Raw genomic sequence first — 20,824 nt, 5'->3', positions numbered from 1 at the left:
CTTTACTATTAGGGCTATCTATCCTCCTCTTCCACTCTGCTGTCTTATAGAAATGAGAAGTTTAATAAAGTTCTTTGGGGATGTAACAAGCAGGGTGGATGAAGGGGAATGAATAGTGTGTTTGGATTTTCAAAAGGCATTCAACAAGTTGCCACAAAGAAGGTCATGACACAAGAGAACAGCTCATGGTGTGGAGGTAATATATTAGCGTGGATAAAGGATCCACGCTAACATATTACCTCCAAATACAGGATACAGAGAATCGGGATAAATGAGTCATTTTCAAGTTAGTAAATGAACTAGTGGAGTGCCACAGGGATCCGTGCCGGAGCCTCAATTATTTATAATTTGAATTAATGATGTGGTTGAAAGGATCGGGTGTACTGTAACCAAACTTGCTGACAATGCAAAGATAGGGAGAAAAATAAGTTGTGAGAAGGACACAAAGAATTTACAAAGGGTTATAGGTAGATTAAGTGAGTGGGCATAAAAATGGCAAACGGCGTAGAATGGGGGAAAATGTGAGGTTGTCCACTTTGGCAAGAAGAATAGAAAAGCAGATTATTTAAATGGAGAGACTGCAGAATGCTGAGGTGCAGAGGGATCTGGGTGTCCTTGTACATGAATCACAAAATGTTAGCACGTAGGTATAACAAATAATTAGGAAGACAAATGGAATGCTCTGCTGCTAATGGATCACAGCACCTCATGGGATTCTGTTCATCCCATTTAGCATGATGGTAGTACAACACAGTACAATGGAGGGTGTCCTCAGTGTGACGATGAGACTTCATCTCCACAAGGGCTGTGCAATGGTCACTGCTAACGATACTGTCATGAACAGTTGCATCTGCGACAGGTAGATTAGTGGTGACGTAGCAAGTAGGTTTTTCCCATTTCTTCCTGCCACAGGTGTGGTCTGGCCCATATATGTCCTCAAGACTCAGTCAGTTCAGTCAATAGTGTTGCTTCTGGGCCACTCTTGGCGATGGACATTGAAGTCTCTCATTCAGGGTACATTCTTTGCCCTTGCTAGCCTCTGCTTCTTCCAAATAATATTCAACATGGAGATGTACTGTTTGAGTTGGGGAGAAGTGTCTGCCTTGTACTTATGATTTTCTGGATGGGGCATTAAACTGATGCTGTGTCCGTCTACAAGAGTAAAAGATCCATTAGCACTCCATGAGCCCCAACTCCCTGGCAGTAAAGGATCCCGCCCTTGACTCTGAGTAGCCCCACCATAAAACTGTGTAACATGACATTCAATATCTATACCCAACAATATGGTGCAGTCTGTAGCATAGTTTACACTCTGTCTCAAACCATGAGCTCAAACATGGAAATCCCTTGTATAAAACAATAAAACACATTTTTAGGAAAAGAAAAATTAAAATTTCAGCCAGTTTTATTTTCCAAGAATATGGTTGTTGCTAGATTTCTGAATCTTCTCTAACAGCATTAACACTAAAACAATTAAAATAACCTAGACCATAATTAATGAAATGGAAATAAATCTCAACTTATTAAAAAGCAGAAACATTAAAAATCATTCAATGCTAACAATAGTGATTGAATTAAACTAACAACAGTACAGGGTTTTTCAACATTCAGAAGGGTCGGTGAAAATGAGAATACTACACCTGCTGGGTTCAACAATTTTGGATTTGTTGAAAAAATTTTGGATTGAGTGGCTTTCACTGAAGAGAATAAAAAATGGTTGTGGTCTGCAGCACATGACAGCTATGCAAACACAGACAATGGCAGGCCTCACTTCATGAGACCCCACATAGCAAAATCTGGCAGTGACTGCCCTCTGCTGCCAAAGCCTGGCATTGACACCAACCCCACCTCCCCAGCTGAACTGGAAAAACTCAGCAGTCTGGCAGCATCGGCGGAGAAGAAGAGTTGACGTTTCAAGTCCTCATGATCCTTCAACAGAACTGAGTGAATATTAGGAGGGGGGTGAAATATAAGCTGGTTTAAGGTGGGGGTGGGGGGGGGGGGTGGTGAGGTTATAGGGACAAGCAAGCAGTGATAGGAGCAGATGATCAAAAGTTGTCACAGACAAAAAAGAACAAAGAAGTGTTGAAGGTGGTGATATTATCTAAATGAATGTGCTAATTAAGAATGGATGCCAGGACACTCAAGGTACAGCTCTAGTGGGGGTGCGGTGGAAAGAGTAGCAGGGCATAAAAGATATAGATTTAAAAATAATGGAAACAGGTGGGAAAAGAAAAATCTATATAAATTATTGGAAAAAACAAAAGGGGGAAGAAACGGAAAGGGGGTGAGGATAGAGGAGGGAGTTCAAGATCTAAAGTTGTTGAATTCAATATTCAGTCTGGAAGATGTAAGGGGGAAGGCTTAAACCATCTTATATTTCACCCCTCTCCTAATATTCACTCAGTTCTGTTGAAGGGTCATGAGGATTCGAAACGTCAACTCTTCTTCTCCGCCGTTGCTGCCAGACCTGCTGAGTTTTTCCAGGTAATTCTATTTTTGTTTTGGATTTCCAGCACTTGCAGTTTTTTGTTTTTATCCCCAGCTGAACTGTAGGATTAAAGAGTTTTTGGAGTATCCTCATGTAAATATTGATTATATACTCGTGTTGCAAATTACATGTTGTATACTGAGCCTTGGTCTGACCTCATCTGCATTCAGTTTTGCCCATGGTACTTTAAGAAGGATATACTGGCCTTAGACATGGTCCAGTGCAGAATCACCAGAATGACTTACAGGGTTAAACATGAGGACAGGTTACATAAATTGGCTTGTACTCCCTTGCGTACCAGGAGATTGAGGGGATGATACAATTGAGATGTTTAAAATGTTAAAAGCATTCAATATGGTAGATAAGGAGAAACTATTTGCTCTGGTGGGATAATCAAGAATGAGAGCTCATAATTTTAAAATGAGAGATAGGCCACTTTTTCACACGACAGGTTGTAAAAATCAGGAGTTCTCATGCCCAAATGACTGGCTTCTGGGTGTATTGGAGATTTCAAGATTGAGATCAACATAGTTTTGTTAGATAAGGATATCAAGAGATATGGAGCTAAGGCAAGTAAATGCAATTCAGGTACAAGCCACTTATGGTCTAATTGAACATTAGAACTTAAGAAATAGGAACAGGAGTAGGTCATGTGGCCCTGCTTTGCCATTTAATATGATCATGGGTGAACTTCTACATCAACTCCATTTTCCCACCCCGTCCCACATCCCTTAATTTGCTTATTGCCCAAAGTCTATCAATCTCAGTTTTGAATATATTTAGCGGGTCAGCATCCCTTCTGGCCCTCTGTGGTAGAGAATTCCATAGATTCAGAACTCTTTGAGTGAATAAATTTCTCATCTTAGTTGATCCTTTATCCTGAAACACTGCCCCCTAGTTCTTGAATCCTCAGCCAGGGGAAATAGCCTATCAGCGTCTACTCTGTCAAATCCTCGAAGAATTTTATGGATTTGAATGAGGTGATGTCTCATTCTTCCAAACTCCACACAATCTCGGCCTATTCTACTCAATCTCTCTTGAGAGGAGTTTGCTCATCCCAGGGAATCGATCTAGTGAACTTTTGTTGCACATACTCTAAGGCAAGTATATCTTTCTTTAGCCAACTAAATGGTGGAGCAAGTTTCAGTTGCTGAATGGCCTACCCCTATTCCTATGATGCAGTGGAAGTAAAGAGGCTGGGATTTGCTGGGAAGAAACAGAAATGTGCTTGTGCTGCTTCTTAAAGTGGCTCCTGCATTTCCTGCTGCTATCAAAGTTTGAAAATGGGCATTTTCTGTAGCGTTCTGTGCTGAAAGGTGGCAGGATGGCATAAGCAGTTCAATGAGCAAGGTGCCCTGAGTGGTAGCATGGAAAGTTGAAAGCTAGCAAGGGAAAGCAAATAAACATTCAATCCCAGGAAAAATGCCAAGAGACCAAGAAAAGGACAAATCCTCTCAAAAAAGTCAATCCCGATACTTTTAAAACTAGTATCTCCTGAGAGCAGAAACATCATACCAGAGTGGGTAGGTTAACAGCAGAGGTTAGATGGATGACCTTTGCCCTTGAATTTGGATTGATTTGTAGACAAAGAAGGTTCCCAAATAGTAGGTTTTCTCAGCAGGTTTGATAGTCTGGTATTCATATATGCAACAGTAAATTGCACACACTAACAATGCGCTGATCTACTGTGACACTGCTTGAGACTTGGTGAAGGAATATACTAATCCTCTAGCAAAGTAAATAAAAGCACTAATTATTTTAGTATGATTATAATTAGGATCTGAAGCAACTGGCATTTGTATCTTTAGGCACCATATATAATTATCAGCTTATTCTGTAAAGCATAACCTCCCTGCAACATCACACAATACCCCATCACCGCAATGAAAGCTTTAAAAAAAATAATTTTCCAAGAAGTACTGAATGCATGCAAGTCACAGATCTGAGGGAAATTTTGATCTCTAGGCATGCTCTGTAATTCTGCTGCAGGACCTGGGGTCAGGCGTAGAGGTTTGCTTCTGGGAACTGATGTGTTACATGCCAGGAAACAGGTAAAACTTCTTCATCAGTGTGGCTCTTTCCTTCACAGGTAGCTGTCTGGTAAAGGTCTGGAATGACTGCTGGACCTGAAAGGGGAGAAGTCACACAGTTCCAGTTACCAACTAAGATTTACGGCAACAGTTCCCAACAGGGTCAACCAACCTGTGGATGGGCTTCGCTACTGCCTAGCATGGTATCACAATATAGCTCCCATTTCAAACACGTTCCTATTGCTTATAGTAATGCTGCTGCATATTTTCCATATTCCCCCATCTTTTATTATCTTATTTCTGAATGTTCACAATTCTCCATCCTTACATTCATATGCCCATTTCCTCATGCTTCTCCAGTCCCTGTACTTCTCCTACTGCATGCTGTCACTCTAATGTTGCTGCTTAAATGCTAGTGTAAAACTAAACTGGAGGTAGAATGAGACTAAATTCACATTTCTCGGTCACTGTGGGGGAAGACCAGACAAGTGAGGGACTCCACAGACTTCTCTGTCCGGGTGCACCAGGCATGATACATATGGGAAAACTTGAATTTTTAAAATATTTTGAACTAAGGGTAGTTAGCCAATTATCTAATGTCATACGAAAGTCATTATGAACATGGGCTGTCGTAGGCAATTTGTGTGCATTACAGCGACACTCGTTTTACTGTAGATGTCACTCACTTCAAAGATGCTTTGAAGCAAAATTCCATGTAAATACACATAATAGCTCGGCAGCACCGCATGCAGGGGCAGACTGGCTCCAATGAAAGGGCGAGGAATTCTTCAGGATTCCTACGGTAAAAAGGGGGGTGTTGTGCGTCAATAACACAGCCTATGGAACTATTCCTGCTGGCAGTCAGGAAACCTCTTGATTTCCTACATAGTCACTGCACCCCTGGGGCTGAAATTTGTGCCAAGCAGGCAGGCGCGTGCCCAACCCGCTCCAGTGTAAAGTATGGGCGATGGGGTTGGGGCCTGATCGCATGTGGCGGTCTGCTTCGCCGCTGATCCCGGGCCTGCCCGTCGTGCTCTCCTGACAAGGGCAAAATCCTGGCCCTAATCACAGCTATCCATCCGTGGAACACAGAAATAACCCAAAATAAATACTAACTTTTGTATTACCACTTGCCTCGCAATAAACCAGACCGTTTAAGCATTAATCAGTTAATTCCAGCATTAAGATTCCAATAGATAAAAACAAAAAACTGGGGATGCTGGAAATCCAAAACAACAACAGAATTACCTGGAAAAACTCAGCAGGTCTGGCAGCATCGGCGGAGAAGAACAAAGTTGATATTTCGAGACCTCATGACTCTTCAACAGAACTAAGTAAAAATAGGAGAGAAGTGAAATATAAGCTGGTTTGTGGTGGGTGGACAGAAGACGGGATGGGGGGGCGGGGTGGTTGTAGGGACAAGCAAGCAGTGAGAGGAGCAGATAATCAAAAGATGTCGCAGACAAAAGAACAAAGAGGTGTTGAAGGTGGTGATATTATCTAAAAGAATGTGGTAATTAAGAATGGATGGCAGGACACGCAAGGTACAGCTCTAGTGGGGGTGGGATGAAAGAAAACTAAAAGGGCATAAAAGGTATAGATTTAAAAATAATGGAAATAGTTGGGGAAGAAAAATCTGTATAAATTATTGGAAAAAACAAAAGGGAGGGGGAAGAAACGGAAAGGGGGTGGGGATGGAGGAGGGAGTTCAAGATCTAAAGTTGTTGAATTCAGTATTCAGGCTGGAAGGCTGTAAAGTGCCTAGTCAGAAGATGAGGTGCTGTTCCTCCAGTTTGCGTTGAGCTTCACTGGAACAATGCAGCAAGCCAAGGACAGACATGTGGGCAAGAGAGCAGGGTGGAGTGTTAAAATGGCAAGCGACGGGGAGGTCTGGGTCATTCTTGTGGACAGACCGAAGGTGTTCTGCAAAGCGGTCACCCAGTCTGCGTTTGGTCTCTCCAATATAGCGGAGACCGCATTGGGAGCAACAAATGCAGTAGACTAAGTTGGGGGAAATGCAAGTGAAATGCTGCTTCACTTGAAAGGAGTGTTTGGGCCCTTGGACGGTGAGGAGAGAGGAAGTGAAGGGGCAGGTGTTACATCTTTTGCGTGGGCATGGGGTGGTGCCATAGGAGGGGTTTGAGGAGTAGGGGGTGATGGAGGAGTGGACCAGGGTGTCCCGGTGGGAACGATCCCTACGGAATGCCGACAAGGGGGCTGAAGGGAAGATGTGTTTGGTGGTGGCATCATGCTTGAGTTGGCGGAAATGGCGGAGGATGATCCTTTGAATGCGGAGGCTGGTGGGGTGATAAGTGAGGACAAGAGGGACCCTATCATGTTTCTGAGAGGGAGGAGAAGGTGTGAGGGCAGATGCGCGGGAGATGGGTCGGACACGGTTGAGGGCCCTATCAACGACTGTGGGTGGAAAGCCTCAGTTGGGGAAGAAGGAGGACATTTCAGAGGAACTGTTTTTGAAGTTAGCATCTGTTCTGATGATGCTACCTTCATAAACAGTTCCTCTGACATGTCCTTCTTCTTCCTTAACCGAGGTTTTCCACCCACGGTTGTTGACAGGGCCCTCAACTGTGTCCGGCCCATCTCCCGCGCATCTACCTTCACACCTTCTCCTCCCTCTCAGAAACATGATAGGGTCCCCCTTGTCCTCACTTATCACCCCACCAGCCTCCGCATTCAAAGGATCATCCTCCACCATTTCCGCCAACTCCAGCATGATGCCACCAGCAAACACATCTTCCCTTCACCCCCCCCGGCAACATTCCGTAGGGATCGTTCCCTCCGGGACACCCTGGTCCACTCCTCCATCACCCCCTACTACTCAACCCCCACCTACGGCACCTCCCCATGCATACGCAAAAGCTGCAACACCTGCCCCTTCACTTCCTCTCTCCTCACCGTCCAAGGGCCCAAACACTCCTTTCAAGTGAAGCAGCATTTCACTTGCATTTCCCCTTAGTCTACTGCATTTGTTGCTCCCAATACGGTCTCCTCTACATTGGAGAGACCAAACGCAGACTGGGCGACCGCTTTGCAGAACATCTTCGGTCTGTCCGCAAGAATGACCCAGACCTCCCTGTCGCTTGCCATTTTAACACTCCAGCCTGCTCTCTTGCCCACATGTCTGTCCTTGGCTTGCTGCATTGTTCCAGTGAAGCTCAACGCAAACTGGAGGAACAGCACCTTATCTTCCGACTAGGCACTTTACAGCCTTGCGGACTGTATATTGAATTCAACAACTTTAGATCTTGAACACCCTCCTCCACCCCCTTTCCGTTTCTTCCCCCTCCCTTTAGGTTTTTCCAATAACTTATATAGATTTTTCTTTTCCCACCTATTTCCATTATTTTTAAATTTATACCTTTTATGCCCTTTTAGTTTTATTTCACCCCACCCCCACTAGAGCTGTACCTTGCGTGTCCTGCCATCCATTCTTAATTAGCACATTCTTTTAGATAATATCACCACCTTCAACACTTCTTTGTTCTTTTGTCTGTGACATCTTTTGATTATCTGCTCCTATTACTGCTTGCTTGTCCCTACAACCATCACACCCCCACACCCCCCCACTTCTCTCCCCCCAATCTTAAACCAGCTTATATTTCACCCCTCTCCTATTTTTACTTAGTTCTGTTGAAGGGTCATGAGGACTCGAAATGTCAACTTTATTCTTCTCCGCTGACGCTGCCAGACCTGCTGAGTTTTTCCAGGTAATTCTGTTTTTGATTAAGATTCCAATGTTGGACTCCGTAGGAGTCACATATGAACTTTGGATACAGTGTAGTGGAAAGATAATTTCTTTAGCAATATCTTTTTATGATATTCAATAAAGGTTGGGTAGGGAGTGGTGGTTGAAAGTTCACATTTTGCTCCTCAAATGATCTCTCTATTTCTGCAATCCTGTTGCTGATAGGGAGATGGGTGATGAAAGCTGAGGCAATTCCAGTCATATCCAACATATGAGGGGAAACTTTTATCAACTTCCTGTATTAACCTGCAATATATTCTTGATGAAGCGGGTTCCTGGTATTTAATCCCTGTATTTAATGTTGCTTTTCCAGCATTTTCTGTTTTTATTTCAGATTTCCAGCATCCGCAGGATTTTGCTTTTAGATAAGACAGCAGCATTGGCAGAGCCCACCAAGCAGGTATCTCTGCAAACTCTAGGGTAGGGATTGGTCCATGGCATAAAGGACAATTTCCCATTCCCTAGTCATCCCTTCAGTCCCTGCAATAGTTATCTTGCTTCCTCACCTTGAAGAAAAGCTCCTCAACATCAAATTTCGATGCATTTTGCTTCATTACATCGACTAACTTCTGGATGAATATGCTTCCATTTTGAACGTGCCTAAGGGACACATTTTCTGCAAAGCAAAAAGGACAATAGCATTAGTGGGTAATGGAAGGAGGATTCCTGTCACCCATAGGAAAGGAAAGCAGCCACAACATTCAACTGGCCCCTGAATTATGCCACTTTCTTCCTACTGTTCAGATTATTGGTAAACCCATCAATCTTGTAGATTTAGAATCACTCTGTCTGTTGCTTTGACTAGTGCATTTACCACACCTGATACAAGAACATCCAATAAAGGTACAGTACCCCAAATCCAGCTGTCTGAAAATTAGAATTGTCCGAAAACCGGACATTTTACTCTCAGCCCAAAGAACACAGTTAATGGAGAAAAAAAATGATTAATTGCAAACCCTTTGAAATACAATATGTGGTTATATGGGTGCTTACATAAGTCACATTCTTGGAATCACTGGAACCACTGAACAGTATTTTGGCACCCTCACTCTGAAGCCTGGGCATTAAATACAGGGATTAAATACCAGAAACTCGCCTCACCAAGAATATATCAAGGGTTAATACAGGAATCCAGGAGGGGTTGCTGACCTCAGAAGCAAAAGATAGAACAACCTCAGGCTAGTTCAGAAACTTGAAAGCAAAATGCTTATCTTAATCACCTGCCTACTCTCATCTGATCCAGTGGGTAATCCAAATTCAGGAAAATTCAAAACCTGTCACGGTCTCAGTCCCGAGGGTGCCAGATTTTGGACATTGAACCTGGAATGCTAAATAAGGCTAGGCCCTTCAGCCTGGGCTGTCTGATACAACCATTCCAATTTACAATGTAATGCACTCTTCAAACTGTCTCCCAAGGAAGATAAAGGATAACACTCTAGGAGTAAATATATTTGAAATCACTTTCTGATCTCTAAAAACAATGAAACAACACTCCCTGGCTATCAATTTATCGCTACAATTAAACTAAACAACTCCGTCCTACAAAAAGAGACTTGTATTTCTGCAATATCTTTAATCATTTCAAAGCGTATCAGAGCTCTTTACAGCCAATTAAATACTTTTTAAAGTGTAGTCACTTTGTTGTAATGTAGGAAATGCAGCAACTAAGTTACACACAGCAAAGTCCCACAAACAGCAATGAGATAAATAACCAATTAAATTCAAATAGTGCCATGAGAGGGAAGACAAGATCTCAAATTAACATATCTTCCAAACGGCAGCACTCTCTCAATACTGCGCTAACACAGTGTCAACAGATATTTGGTGCTCAAGGCCAGATAATCTGTCAGTAAGGTTGACTGAGAGATAAATATTGGCTAAGATAATGGGGAGAACCCACCTACACTTTTTCGAAACAGTGCCATGAGATCTTTTAAATTGACTTGAGAGGGTAGGTGGGGGCCTCTGCACAATGTCCTTACCATGGCTCTAATATTATGGTATGGGACTTCTCCCTTCCTTTTCTCTCCAAGTGACAGATCCATTTCAATCTTGAAAACAGCTGCTGTGAAACGAAATTTATCATATGTGGGCATGAGCATATTTCAGCCCTTGTGCTGAACTAACCTCTCAGATCCCTATAATTTCTCTTGGAAAATTGCTGTTGCCCACTGATCTCTGCTGTCTCTCTGATTGTTGGTGTCTCACAACAACAACTCGTACTTATATAGCACCTTCAGTGTCATAAAATGTCCAAACATACTTAACAGGAGCATTATAAAAGTAAATATACCACCAAGCCACATGAGGGGATATTAGTTCAGATGAACAAAAGCTTCAAGAGGTATGTTTTAAGGAGCGTCTCAAAGGAAGAAATAAATGTAGAGAGGTGAAGGGAAGGAATTCTTGAGCTTAAGCCTATCACAGCTTGAAGACATCAGTGACAGTAAATAAAATCAGGGATGCGCAAGAGGCCAGAATTAGAAGAATGCAGATACCTTGGAGAGTTGTGGGCTGGCGGAGATTACAGAGAGCTTCGAGGCTATGAAGGGATCTGAAAACATGGATAACAATTTTAAAATCAAAGCATTGCTTAATTGGGAGCTAATGTAGGTCAGCAAGCACAGGGGTGATGGGTGAATGGGACTTGTTGCGAGTTAGGACAAGGGCAGCAGAGGTTTGGATGACATCAAGTTTTTTGTAGGGTAGAACATGGAAAGCCAGCCAGGAGCGTGTTAAAATAATCAAGTCTAAAGGCATCAAAGGCATGGATGAGGGTTTCAGCGGCAGATAAGCTGAGGCATGGGCAGAATCGGGAGATGTTACAGAAGTGGAAATAGGAGGTCTTAGTGATTGTAAGGATACATGGTTGGAAACTCATTGCAGGGTCAGATATGACACTAAGGTTACAAATGGTCTGTTTGAGCCTCAGACAATTGCCAGGGAGAAGTTGATAAATAGTGAGCAAAGTTTGCAGTGGTACTGAAGGCAATGGCTTCGGTTTTCCCACTATTTAGTTGGAGGAAATTTCTGCTCAGCCAATGTCAGATGAGCATTCTGACAATTTAGAGACAGTGGAGGGGCTGAGACAACTGGTGGTGAGGTAGATCTGTGTGTTGTCAGCGTACATGTGGAAAATGATGCTGTCTTAACAACTGCACCCCATGAGACTATTCTCTGAAGTGAACTGTCGGCCATGATATTGAGAAGCAGAGCTTGTTTATGCTGGTTATGCGCAGTTACCTGGAGTGGTGGAGCAGAAACAGATGAAGTCACTTTCTTTGTGAACTTGGTAAATGGGACCGTCTTCTTCATAGACTGTAGGGGATTCGGCCTTTACACAATCACTGACATAGGCATGACCAAGGTTTGCTGCAAAGAGACCGCACACATTACTCAAGGATGTTAACCCACTTCAGCGGAACACGACCCAAATTATGACTGATTGACGTTGTTATTTTTCCTTTCAATTATGTTGCTTACAAAGTAACACCAGATAAGTCACAGCTCTATGTGATAATTTTATTGACTGACCACCTTTCCTTGTCGCTGTTTAATTGTTGCATCCTTAAGGTGGAGTTGAATATTTTCAAAGGAAGTAATAATTTTGAATTAATGATTAACAGCAATGAAATTCTAATTGACAGTCAATGCAAAATTGTCTTCTCTTAAATGAAAAGCATTTGCAGCCTTGGAGGTCAGTATTGTGGTTGTTACCTGAAACGGAAAATAATTCAATACCAGATTTTAAGCTTATCACTGGATAACATGAAAATCTGAAAATACACTTTGTACTGCCATTCACTTTCAAATTCAACAAATCTAAGGATATAAAATTTATCAACAGAAGATCTAATGTCAATCACATTTAGTGGAGCTTAATGAATACAGGAGCTGTTATTGCCTGTAATGTACCCTGAATTTATTTTGTAGAATATACACGGTGGGGAGGAGGGATACGAAGGAGGAGAGCAATTTTTGGCTGTATGTTCAGGCACTAAAAGTTCTCCAAGGTGGCCAAGTTGGAGTCTTCAGCTGAAATTCCAGTTTAGCCTACATATTGAGCAATATGATATCTTCATAAACTAGTTATGAATGGCTGCCTGGAGGGCCATTCAAGGGCTGATTGCCACTTAATGCCTGTCTTCACTCATTAAGGAGGGTCCCCTGACAGCAACCAGAAATCTGGGAGTAAAATGGTGTTAATGTGAATTTCAAGTACTATTTAAAGGGATATTCACCATTCACATTCACGTGCTGCATTGTGAAGTGAACCGCTGAAACACATCAGGAGACTTTCTGGGACACTTCGTCAAAACATCACCAACACTCTAGCAATATTTTAACCCAGGAATTCTTTGAGGACATCACCTAAAAAGAGGAAGTGCTGTGCTATTTCATCTTTTAAGAGTCATCAGGAGAAAGAGTGCTTCCACACGGGCATCTTGCTAGGAGACCCTTAGAGCAGAATCGTCCCAGATTTGCTCTGTGCAGTAGCGTCCAAGGTTTTAACTGTTGGTTGCAATGGTGGTTTTTCACACCGCATCGTCCCAAACCCACCGCATTAATTATGCATTCCTGGGAGACATGCTGTTTCCATGGTGGGCAGGCTCTCATTCGACCACCATGCCATCACCTCGCTGCTTCAGCATGCCGGGCGCCATACTTAAAGTACAGCTGTGCGCACACCTCACAGTACTTCCAGTCCACGACTGCTGCAAAGAAGACATGGCCTCGAGGGTCTTTTGGATGCAGTGGGGGCCCGCTGTCATATCGTCTACCCCCACTCTGGCCGCAAGATGGGCACCAACTTCATTAATCCGGCTTGGGAGGCAATGGCAGCGGTGATTAGTGCCAACACCCTGCAAAACAGGGTGGCCATCCACTGCCAAAAGAGGATGAATGATCTCCTCCATTCCGTCAGGTAAAGTCACTCTTCTCATCATTCTCAAATCACACTCTCACAAACCTATCACACATCCACAGGGCGCTCACTCACTGCCGGTTCAAGGGCCGTTCACCATTCACTCTCACACACACACCTTCATTGTCCTCACCCCGTCCATGGGACCATTCACCTCCCACACATGCCAGGCATACTTATCATTTGGCCTGGCAGGCCCCTGTTCACACTTCCTCCATCTCTACTCATCGCAGACTGTTAGAGGGATGTCTGAAATCAGGGTGCTTACAGACTTTGAGAACAGAGTCATCCAGCTGGCCGATGAGGATCTGGACTGGTCCTGTGCTAATGGTGAGGTTGGTGGTGATCCACCAAGTGAGGATCCAGCAGTGCAACGTCCATCAGACAACCATGCCATAAGTGATGTGTCCTGTTTCACAGGCCACTGCCATGCACTAATTATCTCCCCTTGCTTTCGCAGGCACATCTGGGAAACAGCCGATGGAGTCCATGACACAGGCCTCCAATCAAGCCCCAAAGAAACCTCAGAAGAGGAATGTGGAGGCATCCTCCTTGAAGTACTGTCACAGTGCTCACCCACACCGTCCATCAGTGCAGGGAGACACACCTCAGTGGGAGTTAGCTTTACAGTAGCCTTGGGATCACAATCTGATGAGCACATCGCACTGTCTGGTCCACAGCAGGTGGTGGCAGGGACTTCCCAGGTGTCTGGCACTTGGAGGACTGCAGGAAGCCAAAAATCTGCAGAGTTTGAGACAGATGACGAGCCTCTGGACTCGGTCACGTCACATTTGCTGGGGCTGCAAAGGCAAGCTAGGGAACAACAGGAAGGGATTTCCGCTGCACTCCTCAGGTTGCAAGGCAGGATGGAGGAGTCCGTCCACCTTCAGGCTGAGTTGATAGCACTGGCATTGCAACGCACCGAGGTCAACACTGGTAGGATGGCAGCCACCATGGAGACTGCAGTGTGGGCTCAACTTCATCGCTGACATCATAGTTAGCCTCCAACAGTGTGTATGTGGGAGGGATGTGGGGCAGCATGATCTAACTCCAGCTACCCATTCTCCTTAAGGAGTCAGCCAGGGGCCCTTGGGCACCCTTAGGGTGGAGGATCAGCAGGTGTATCCCTAGGACCATCCATCCAAGTAACTCCAGGAATGTCCGGCCCATCTGAATCCCCTCTTCCTGTGACCTCAGCAGCTCCAGCTCCAAAGGCCAAGGAGGGTGTCACTGCCACACAGCAGGACCCCAAAAGCAGGCCAGGGTCCTCCAGGTCTCAGCTCTCCACAGATCATCACAGCCGTCAAGGTCATCACAGACAGGGCTTGGCAGTCAGTAGGCTGCCTCCAGCTCTGCTGTGGATTGCCAGGGAGCACCAAGGTGTAGCAGCAGGGTTAGGAAAGTGAAGAAGATGTAGTTGCACAACCTGGGCATGGGTGTAAGTCACTTGTACATGATGTTCACTATTGTCAATAAACTCCCAAGAATGTCTCTCTACCTATGGCTCCTTGTTCTGATGAACAGTGTTTGTGTGAAACTTTTCTGCACAAGATAAAGGCAGGTGTCTCAGTCCAGGGCCTCTTCCCTGTGCTTTGTGCAGCCTTTAGACCAAAGTGATGGGCTGGCATCACACTCCCCAGACACATTACTGATGCCTGCACCTCAATGGTGCTTGTCACTGCTGCCAGAATGTAGTGGGCAGGCATCACAGAGTTCCGTCATTCTTTCTGTATGCTTTCAGCACCTTTAAGGTCACTTTCATGATCACTTTTATGGCCACTGGCAGTGGATGCCCTCCATGTCCCCTGCAGGAGCTGGTAGATGTGACCGACCAGTTCTCAGACATGCGCAGTCTTCGGCGACACTGGTTCTTGGTCATCTGCAGGAATGAAAGGTGGCATCTACAGACCCGAGGTCTAGCTAGGCGCTGACCAATGATGGCTTGCTGTGGCTCTTTGGCAGCGTGTGCAGGAGGCCCAGTCACCCCTTCTTCCAGAGAGTGCTGCTCCTCCCTCTGCGCAGCCAGATGTCTCCGTCATTCTCTTCTCTGTTGTCTTTGCTCTTTGTAAGTTACAAGGCATGATCCTGATGTACTCCTCCTGCAGGATGAAAGGAAGTGACGCATAGGTTAGCTTGGGTGTTCCAAGAAACTCTCTTGGTTATGTCTGAAGGCCCCTTAATGCATCCTGGAGGATGCTGGCCACCAATTGGATGGCCAGAGGCTAGTGTGCTGCATGGCTGCCCGAAACCCCACCCACCTCTGCCCTACTCCGCTCAACCGATTAGCAGCAGCTTTGCCCATTGGATTGCACGCTGTGCTCTCAGCTCAGGCATTCTCCTAACCCACGCTGCAAGGCTGTACTGTTAGCTTGAACTATGGGGAGACTGGTCCAAACTGGGATGATGACATTGCAAAGGGCTGTGAGCACCTCCACCAGTGTCTGCTCCATGGCCAGTTTTAGCGAGGAGATTGTACAATTTGCCCAGTCATCCAACTGTTCTACAGTCCTCTAAAATGCTCATTAGTTTGGAGTCTCTGTCTGAGGAGTGAAAATCTCTGGAGCACATGGTGGCACTTTGATGCCTCTCTGCTGCTTGAGGGGGCAGAGAAGCTAGAGATCCGACTCCAATCATGTCAATGTGACTGTGCCTGAACTGTCTCAGCTGCACAGGAATGGTGTCCCTAATGAGTGGCCGCTTTCTTCGCCCACCCCGCCCCCAGCACGCCTCAACTGCAGGGCAGCCCTTGCCCTCCTCCCCACAATGTGCCTGAACCACAAGGTAACTGTCACCCCCACCCCCAAGTCACCTTAATAGCAGGATAACCCCCCTCCTCCATGCATCAACCTTGAAGTCCAACAGGTGACCCAGGCGAGTGCTCTGCAACATTATGTGCACTGACCTCAATATGCAGCCTGCCAAGTGCACGCCTTTTATTTGCTGTTGTGCGGGCAATCAAGCTGACATGGGCAGACGATCCAGCGGGCTGACGTGGCGGGGGGGGGGGGGGAACAAACGAATGATTCCAGTGAGCTAGCCTTATAATGATATGCTGATGTATTACAATAAGTTTCCTGATGTCTGGTGGCAGGAAACGTGACCCACCATTGGCAGGCAGAGCGGATGATAGCAAACCAGTTCTCAACAAATTGTCTGCTCATATCACCTAACACGCCAGCAGGCATGGAAAATTCTGACCTTAGTCTGGACGAGGAATAGAAAAAGAGGACATGAAGGTAGCTACTGCAGGAGAGGAAGAGGAGTGTAAGGAGCATCAGGAGGTGTTCTTGCCCTTGGGGTACAAGACATTCCTCCTTCTCTGGACCTCTTCCACCAGGAGCTCCAGTATTGCAACTGAGAAGCTGTGTGCCCCTTCCATTATTCCTGAGTCACCATGCACTTGTTTCTGAATGTAAACCAGAGCACTCCTCACCTTCAGGGGAAGTGAGTGCAAGGAGCTCTCACTACATAGTAACACTTTCGAGTACAAACCCATTTCCATCTGTTTCAGATGAAGTTACATTGTTTCATAGTTTACCATTAGTGAGATTTGAACTCTTGATCTTGGGGTTACAAACCCTGTACCATAACCACTTGGCTATTTAGGCCAAGCCTCACTATGTAGTATGGCTCCTACTACAATACCGTGTCTAATCAGTGCTTGAGTGCTAAACCTGGTTCAGCAACTGCAGATGACTTCAACTTATGCTAATCAGCAATTAGGACCAAATTGTATGCTAAATTCAGACTTTCAAACAGGCTAGTTTTATTTGCACTGCAAGCACTTAGTACCTATAATCAGCTTTTGGTCAAAAGTAACCCCGCTGGTCTTTTAATCTCCAAACTGTATTATACATAGAGCTGCTGCTCTATAATAGCACAGGTCTGTTATTCTCTGAAATATAAATATGATCACAGGCTATTCTCTGATATACACAAGAACTGCTAGTCTTACATCAGTTTCTGTAATGTAGGAATGGCACACTGGTTTGTAATTTTAACAAAATTTTAATTCAACATTACCCTTCTTTTAATATCCCATCCACCATCTCCCTGTTACCTGCCAAATTGTCTGTTTTTGTCACTGCAAGATTGTCTTTTTAACGTGATCATTTAGTCTGTATATGAATTTTTATATGCAAGTTACACTGCAATTCAGCCTTTGGGCTGCGAACGTGTTTATTGAATAAATCACCATTAAACAAAATAACATTACCATAGCTTTATCAATATCTCTAACATACCCAGGACCTGATTCTCTCTCTAATATACAAAGGGATTTCTAACCCTATAGTATACATAGGGCTTCTGTTCTCGATAACATACTTAGGGATTTCTCCTTCATATATACTATTTTAGCTATTCTCTATCTTATACACCATTCCTATTATTCCCTTTAATTCACACTGCATATGAGCAGATTGTAAAAGGTGTTAGAGGGACACTCACTTCCACGACAGGCCTGGATGATGATGACTTTGGGCTTCCCTCTCAGTCCTTTGCAGTTCTTGTTGTTTAAAATGTTAAAGACATTGTCGATATGAAAAGTATCTTCTGTCTCCTCACTGTGAAATTTGCCACAGATTTTATCTCGGAGTCCATGGGACATGAGAACAACAAAGGTGCTATCAGACTGCATGTGTTCCTCTCGATTTGAAAATGCCATCAACACTTTCTCCATTCCCTGAAACACAATTCATGCTAAATCAATATTTTTGAACAGGATCTATGCATCTTGAATTCCACTTGGTCCTATTTATAATAAAAGTACATTATTCATTTCAAATACATGTGATAATAGCTCAAACTTTTGAGGACTCGTTGAATTCATAAACATGGCTATTACAGCGTACTAACTGTTCCGTAAACTCCCGTGCTATATAGAACTCTGCAGGACATTTGGTAAATGAAGTACAGGAATAACCCAGTTCTACATTTTATGTTAAAAGTGTATGTATTATATTTGTTCTGTATCTGGGCACAGATTCTTTGGGGTGTAGTTCTTCACAAGTAGAAAGTTAATGCCCATTAGAATGGAGACTGCTGGAAGATAGAAGTTTATGTAGCAAAAGTTTATGCAGTGAGTTTATTGAGGATTTAATTACCCAAAGTGGAACAATTATCAGATGTTCCCCATAGAAGTGCTGTTTGTAGCTATACGGTTAACTTAGAGATGGAAGGTACAGCTACTTGTTCTGAAGAACAGGGTCTCAATTAGCTATCATATGTATTGGACTAGAATTTCCAACGTCATATTTGATGATAGATAAAATTTTCCAATTATATTTGGTTTGTGCACTAAAGTATTGCATCACTGACTAATGGAATAATTTTTGCTGTTTGGTGTGAAATGTCTTTTCTCCAGAATGCAGGTTTGTAGAGTTTTCGCTACCTGAATGGAACTAGTATGATAAAAAAAAGAGCAGTTCGGTCATGTAAAACATTTTGATCTATTCTGTGAAGCACAGAAGTGTTCATCAACAGCCCCTTGTGACTTTCTAAATCATAAAGTTAACTCAATGCAATGCAAAGGGAAAATAAAATAATTAATCCTGAGCCAGTATAGCCATCAGATCTATCTTAATAGACAATGCAATTCAACCATCACAATGGACAATGGAAATGGCGATAAAAACAAAAAACTGCGGATGCTGGAAATCCAAAACAAAAACAGAATTACCTGGAAAAATTCAGCAGGTCTGTTGAAGGGTCATGAGGACTCGAAATGTCAACTCTTTTCTTCTCTGCCGATGCTGCCAGACCTGCTGAGTTTTTCCAGGTAATTCTGTTTTGTAATGGAAATGGCTTTTACTTACCTACATGGCTCCCCCACTCTGAGGAAAGGATATTGTGGAATGCAGTCAAGCCAAATACAGAGGGAGATCTACTGTGAACACTAAGTTGAATAGAACATTTCAAACATTAAACTTTACCTCTGCTGTTAAATTATTGTGTTTTTCCACTTGGTATCCAAAGCCATTCAGCAGTTTCTGCATTTGTTCTTCATCTACCTCTGCACCTTGCCTCTTCATTCCAGGTTTCTCAAAATCAATGTTATTAATCAGCAGGGCCAGACGTTTCCTGTTCTGTTTTGGCAGTATCTTATATACCTAAAAAAAAGTTATAGCTGTGACTTTAGCCTTTAATAATATGGAATTACCCAAAGACATTGCAATGCTAGCTATAGCATCAATCCAGTCAAGCAATCCAATTCAAAACTAAACCAATCCTGTTGCAAATCTCAAAGATCCAACAAATTTAGACCCATAAGCCAACTATCCATTACATCCCGTCACATATCCCAAGCATCTAAGTAATCCAACCACAGATCCCAGATATTGAACCAGTCACATAAACAAAGAATCTAACCAATCTAGTCACACACCCAAAGGATTGAACCAATTAAGTCATGATTCTTAAACACCTAACCAATCAAGTCACACATCTCAGACATCTAACCAATCAAGAGGCACATCTCAAATACCTAACCAATCAAAACATATATCTAGCCTGCGAAGCATTCCAAACACGAAATCAATCCAATAATATTACTCAAATCTACAATTATAGCATTTCCTCTTCGATATGCTAGCAAAACGCTCAAAATCAGAAGGATCAAAGTTGTATAATGCTTTGTAAAAAGCCATTTGACAGAGAACAGATTAATTCAAATCCTTCTACCAATCACATTAAATCTATGCCCCGGGTAAATGATCCCTGAGCTAGGGGAAACAAGTCTTTACCGTTTACCCTATTTAGGCCCCTCATAATTTTGTAAACCTCATTTAGGTCACCACTCAGCCTCCTCTGTTCTAAGGAAGACAACCCTAGCCTATCCAATCTTTCCTCACAGCTGCAATTTTCAAGCCGTGGCAGCATTCTTGCACATCTTCTCTGTACTCTCTCCAGAGCAATTATGTCCTTCCTATAATGTGGTGACCAGCACTATACACAAAATTCCAGCTATGGCCTAATCAGCGTTTTATATAGTCTCATCAGTACAGCCCTGCTTTTGTATTCAATACCTTATCCAATAAAGGAAAGTATTCCATGTGCTTCCTTTACCAGCTTATCCAGCTATCCTGCCATCTTCAAGGACCTGTGGACATGCACTCCAAGGTCTCTCACTTCCCCAACCCATCTCAATATCCTCCTGTTTATTGCGTATTCCCTTGCTTTCTTTGCCCTCCCAAAATGCATTACCTCACATATTTCTGGGCTGAATTCCATTTGCCACTTCTCTGCCCACTCAACCAAACCATTAATATCATTCTGGAGACAACAGCTATCCTCTTCACTATCAACTACACGGCCAATTTTTGTGTCATCTGCAAACTTCCCAATCATACTTCCCACATTTAAGTTCAAATCATTAATAGATACAACAAACAGCAAGGGCCCCAACACTGAGCCCTGTGGAACACCACTGGAAAGCGTTTTCCATTCGCAAAAACATCCATCAACCATTATCCAACCTGCCACCTTCCCCTGTATCCCAAGAGATCTCACTTTCCTGACCAGTCTGCCTAGTTGGACCTTGTCAAATGCCTTACTAAAATCCAAGTAGACAACATCCACTGCACTACCCTCATCAATCCTCCTTGATGCTTCCTCAA

The 20,824-nt window shown here is 43.7% G+C and overlaps 1 protein-coding gene across 2 annotated transcripts in view; it reads right to left on the bottom strand.

Moving 5' to 3' along the window:
- Window positions 1–744: 744 nt before the first annotated feature.
- The window catches only part of LOC121283151 (caspase-1-like), a 40,625-nt gene continuing 20,545 nt past the window's right edge, over window positions 745–20,824 (bottom strand). The window contains exons 5-10 of one of the 2 annotated variants that reach the window (XM_041197312.1): window positions 19,142–19,318; window positions 17,658–17,892; window positions 11,528–11,656; window positions 8,791–8,900; window positions 4,484–4,617; window positions 745–1,152 (exon numbers count right to left, since the gene is read on the bottom strand). In XM_041197312.1, coding sequence (XP_041053246.1) covers window positions 4,525–4,617; window positions 8,791–8,900; window positions 11,528–11,656; window positions 17,658–17,892; window positions 19,142–19,318 — 744 coding nt within the window. In that variant the 3' untranslated portion in view covers window positions 745–1,152; window positions 4,484–4,524. Of the gene's footprint in view, window positions 1,153–2,491; window positions 4,618–8,790; window positions 8,901–11,527; window positions 11,657–17,657; window positions 17,893–19,141; window positions 19,319–20,824 lie in introns of those variants that run through there. The other variant, XM_041197311.1, reaches the window with a different exon arrangement.

This window comes from Carcharodon carcharias, chromosome 10, assembly GCF_017639515.1.
Source record: "Carcharodon carcharias isolate sCarCar2 chromosome 10, sCarCar2.pri, whole genome shotgun sequence".
Lineage (NCBI taxonomy): Eukaryota > Metazoa > Chordata > Chondrichthyes > Lamniformes > Lamnidae > Carcharodon > Carcharodon carcharias.
The sequence above is the reverse complement of the archived record's forward strand: the minus strand, read 5'-3'. Positions and strand labels throughout refer to the sequence as shown.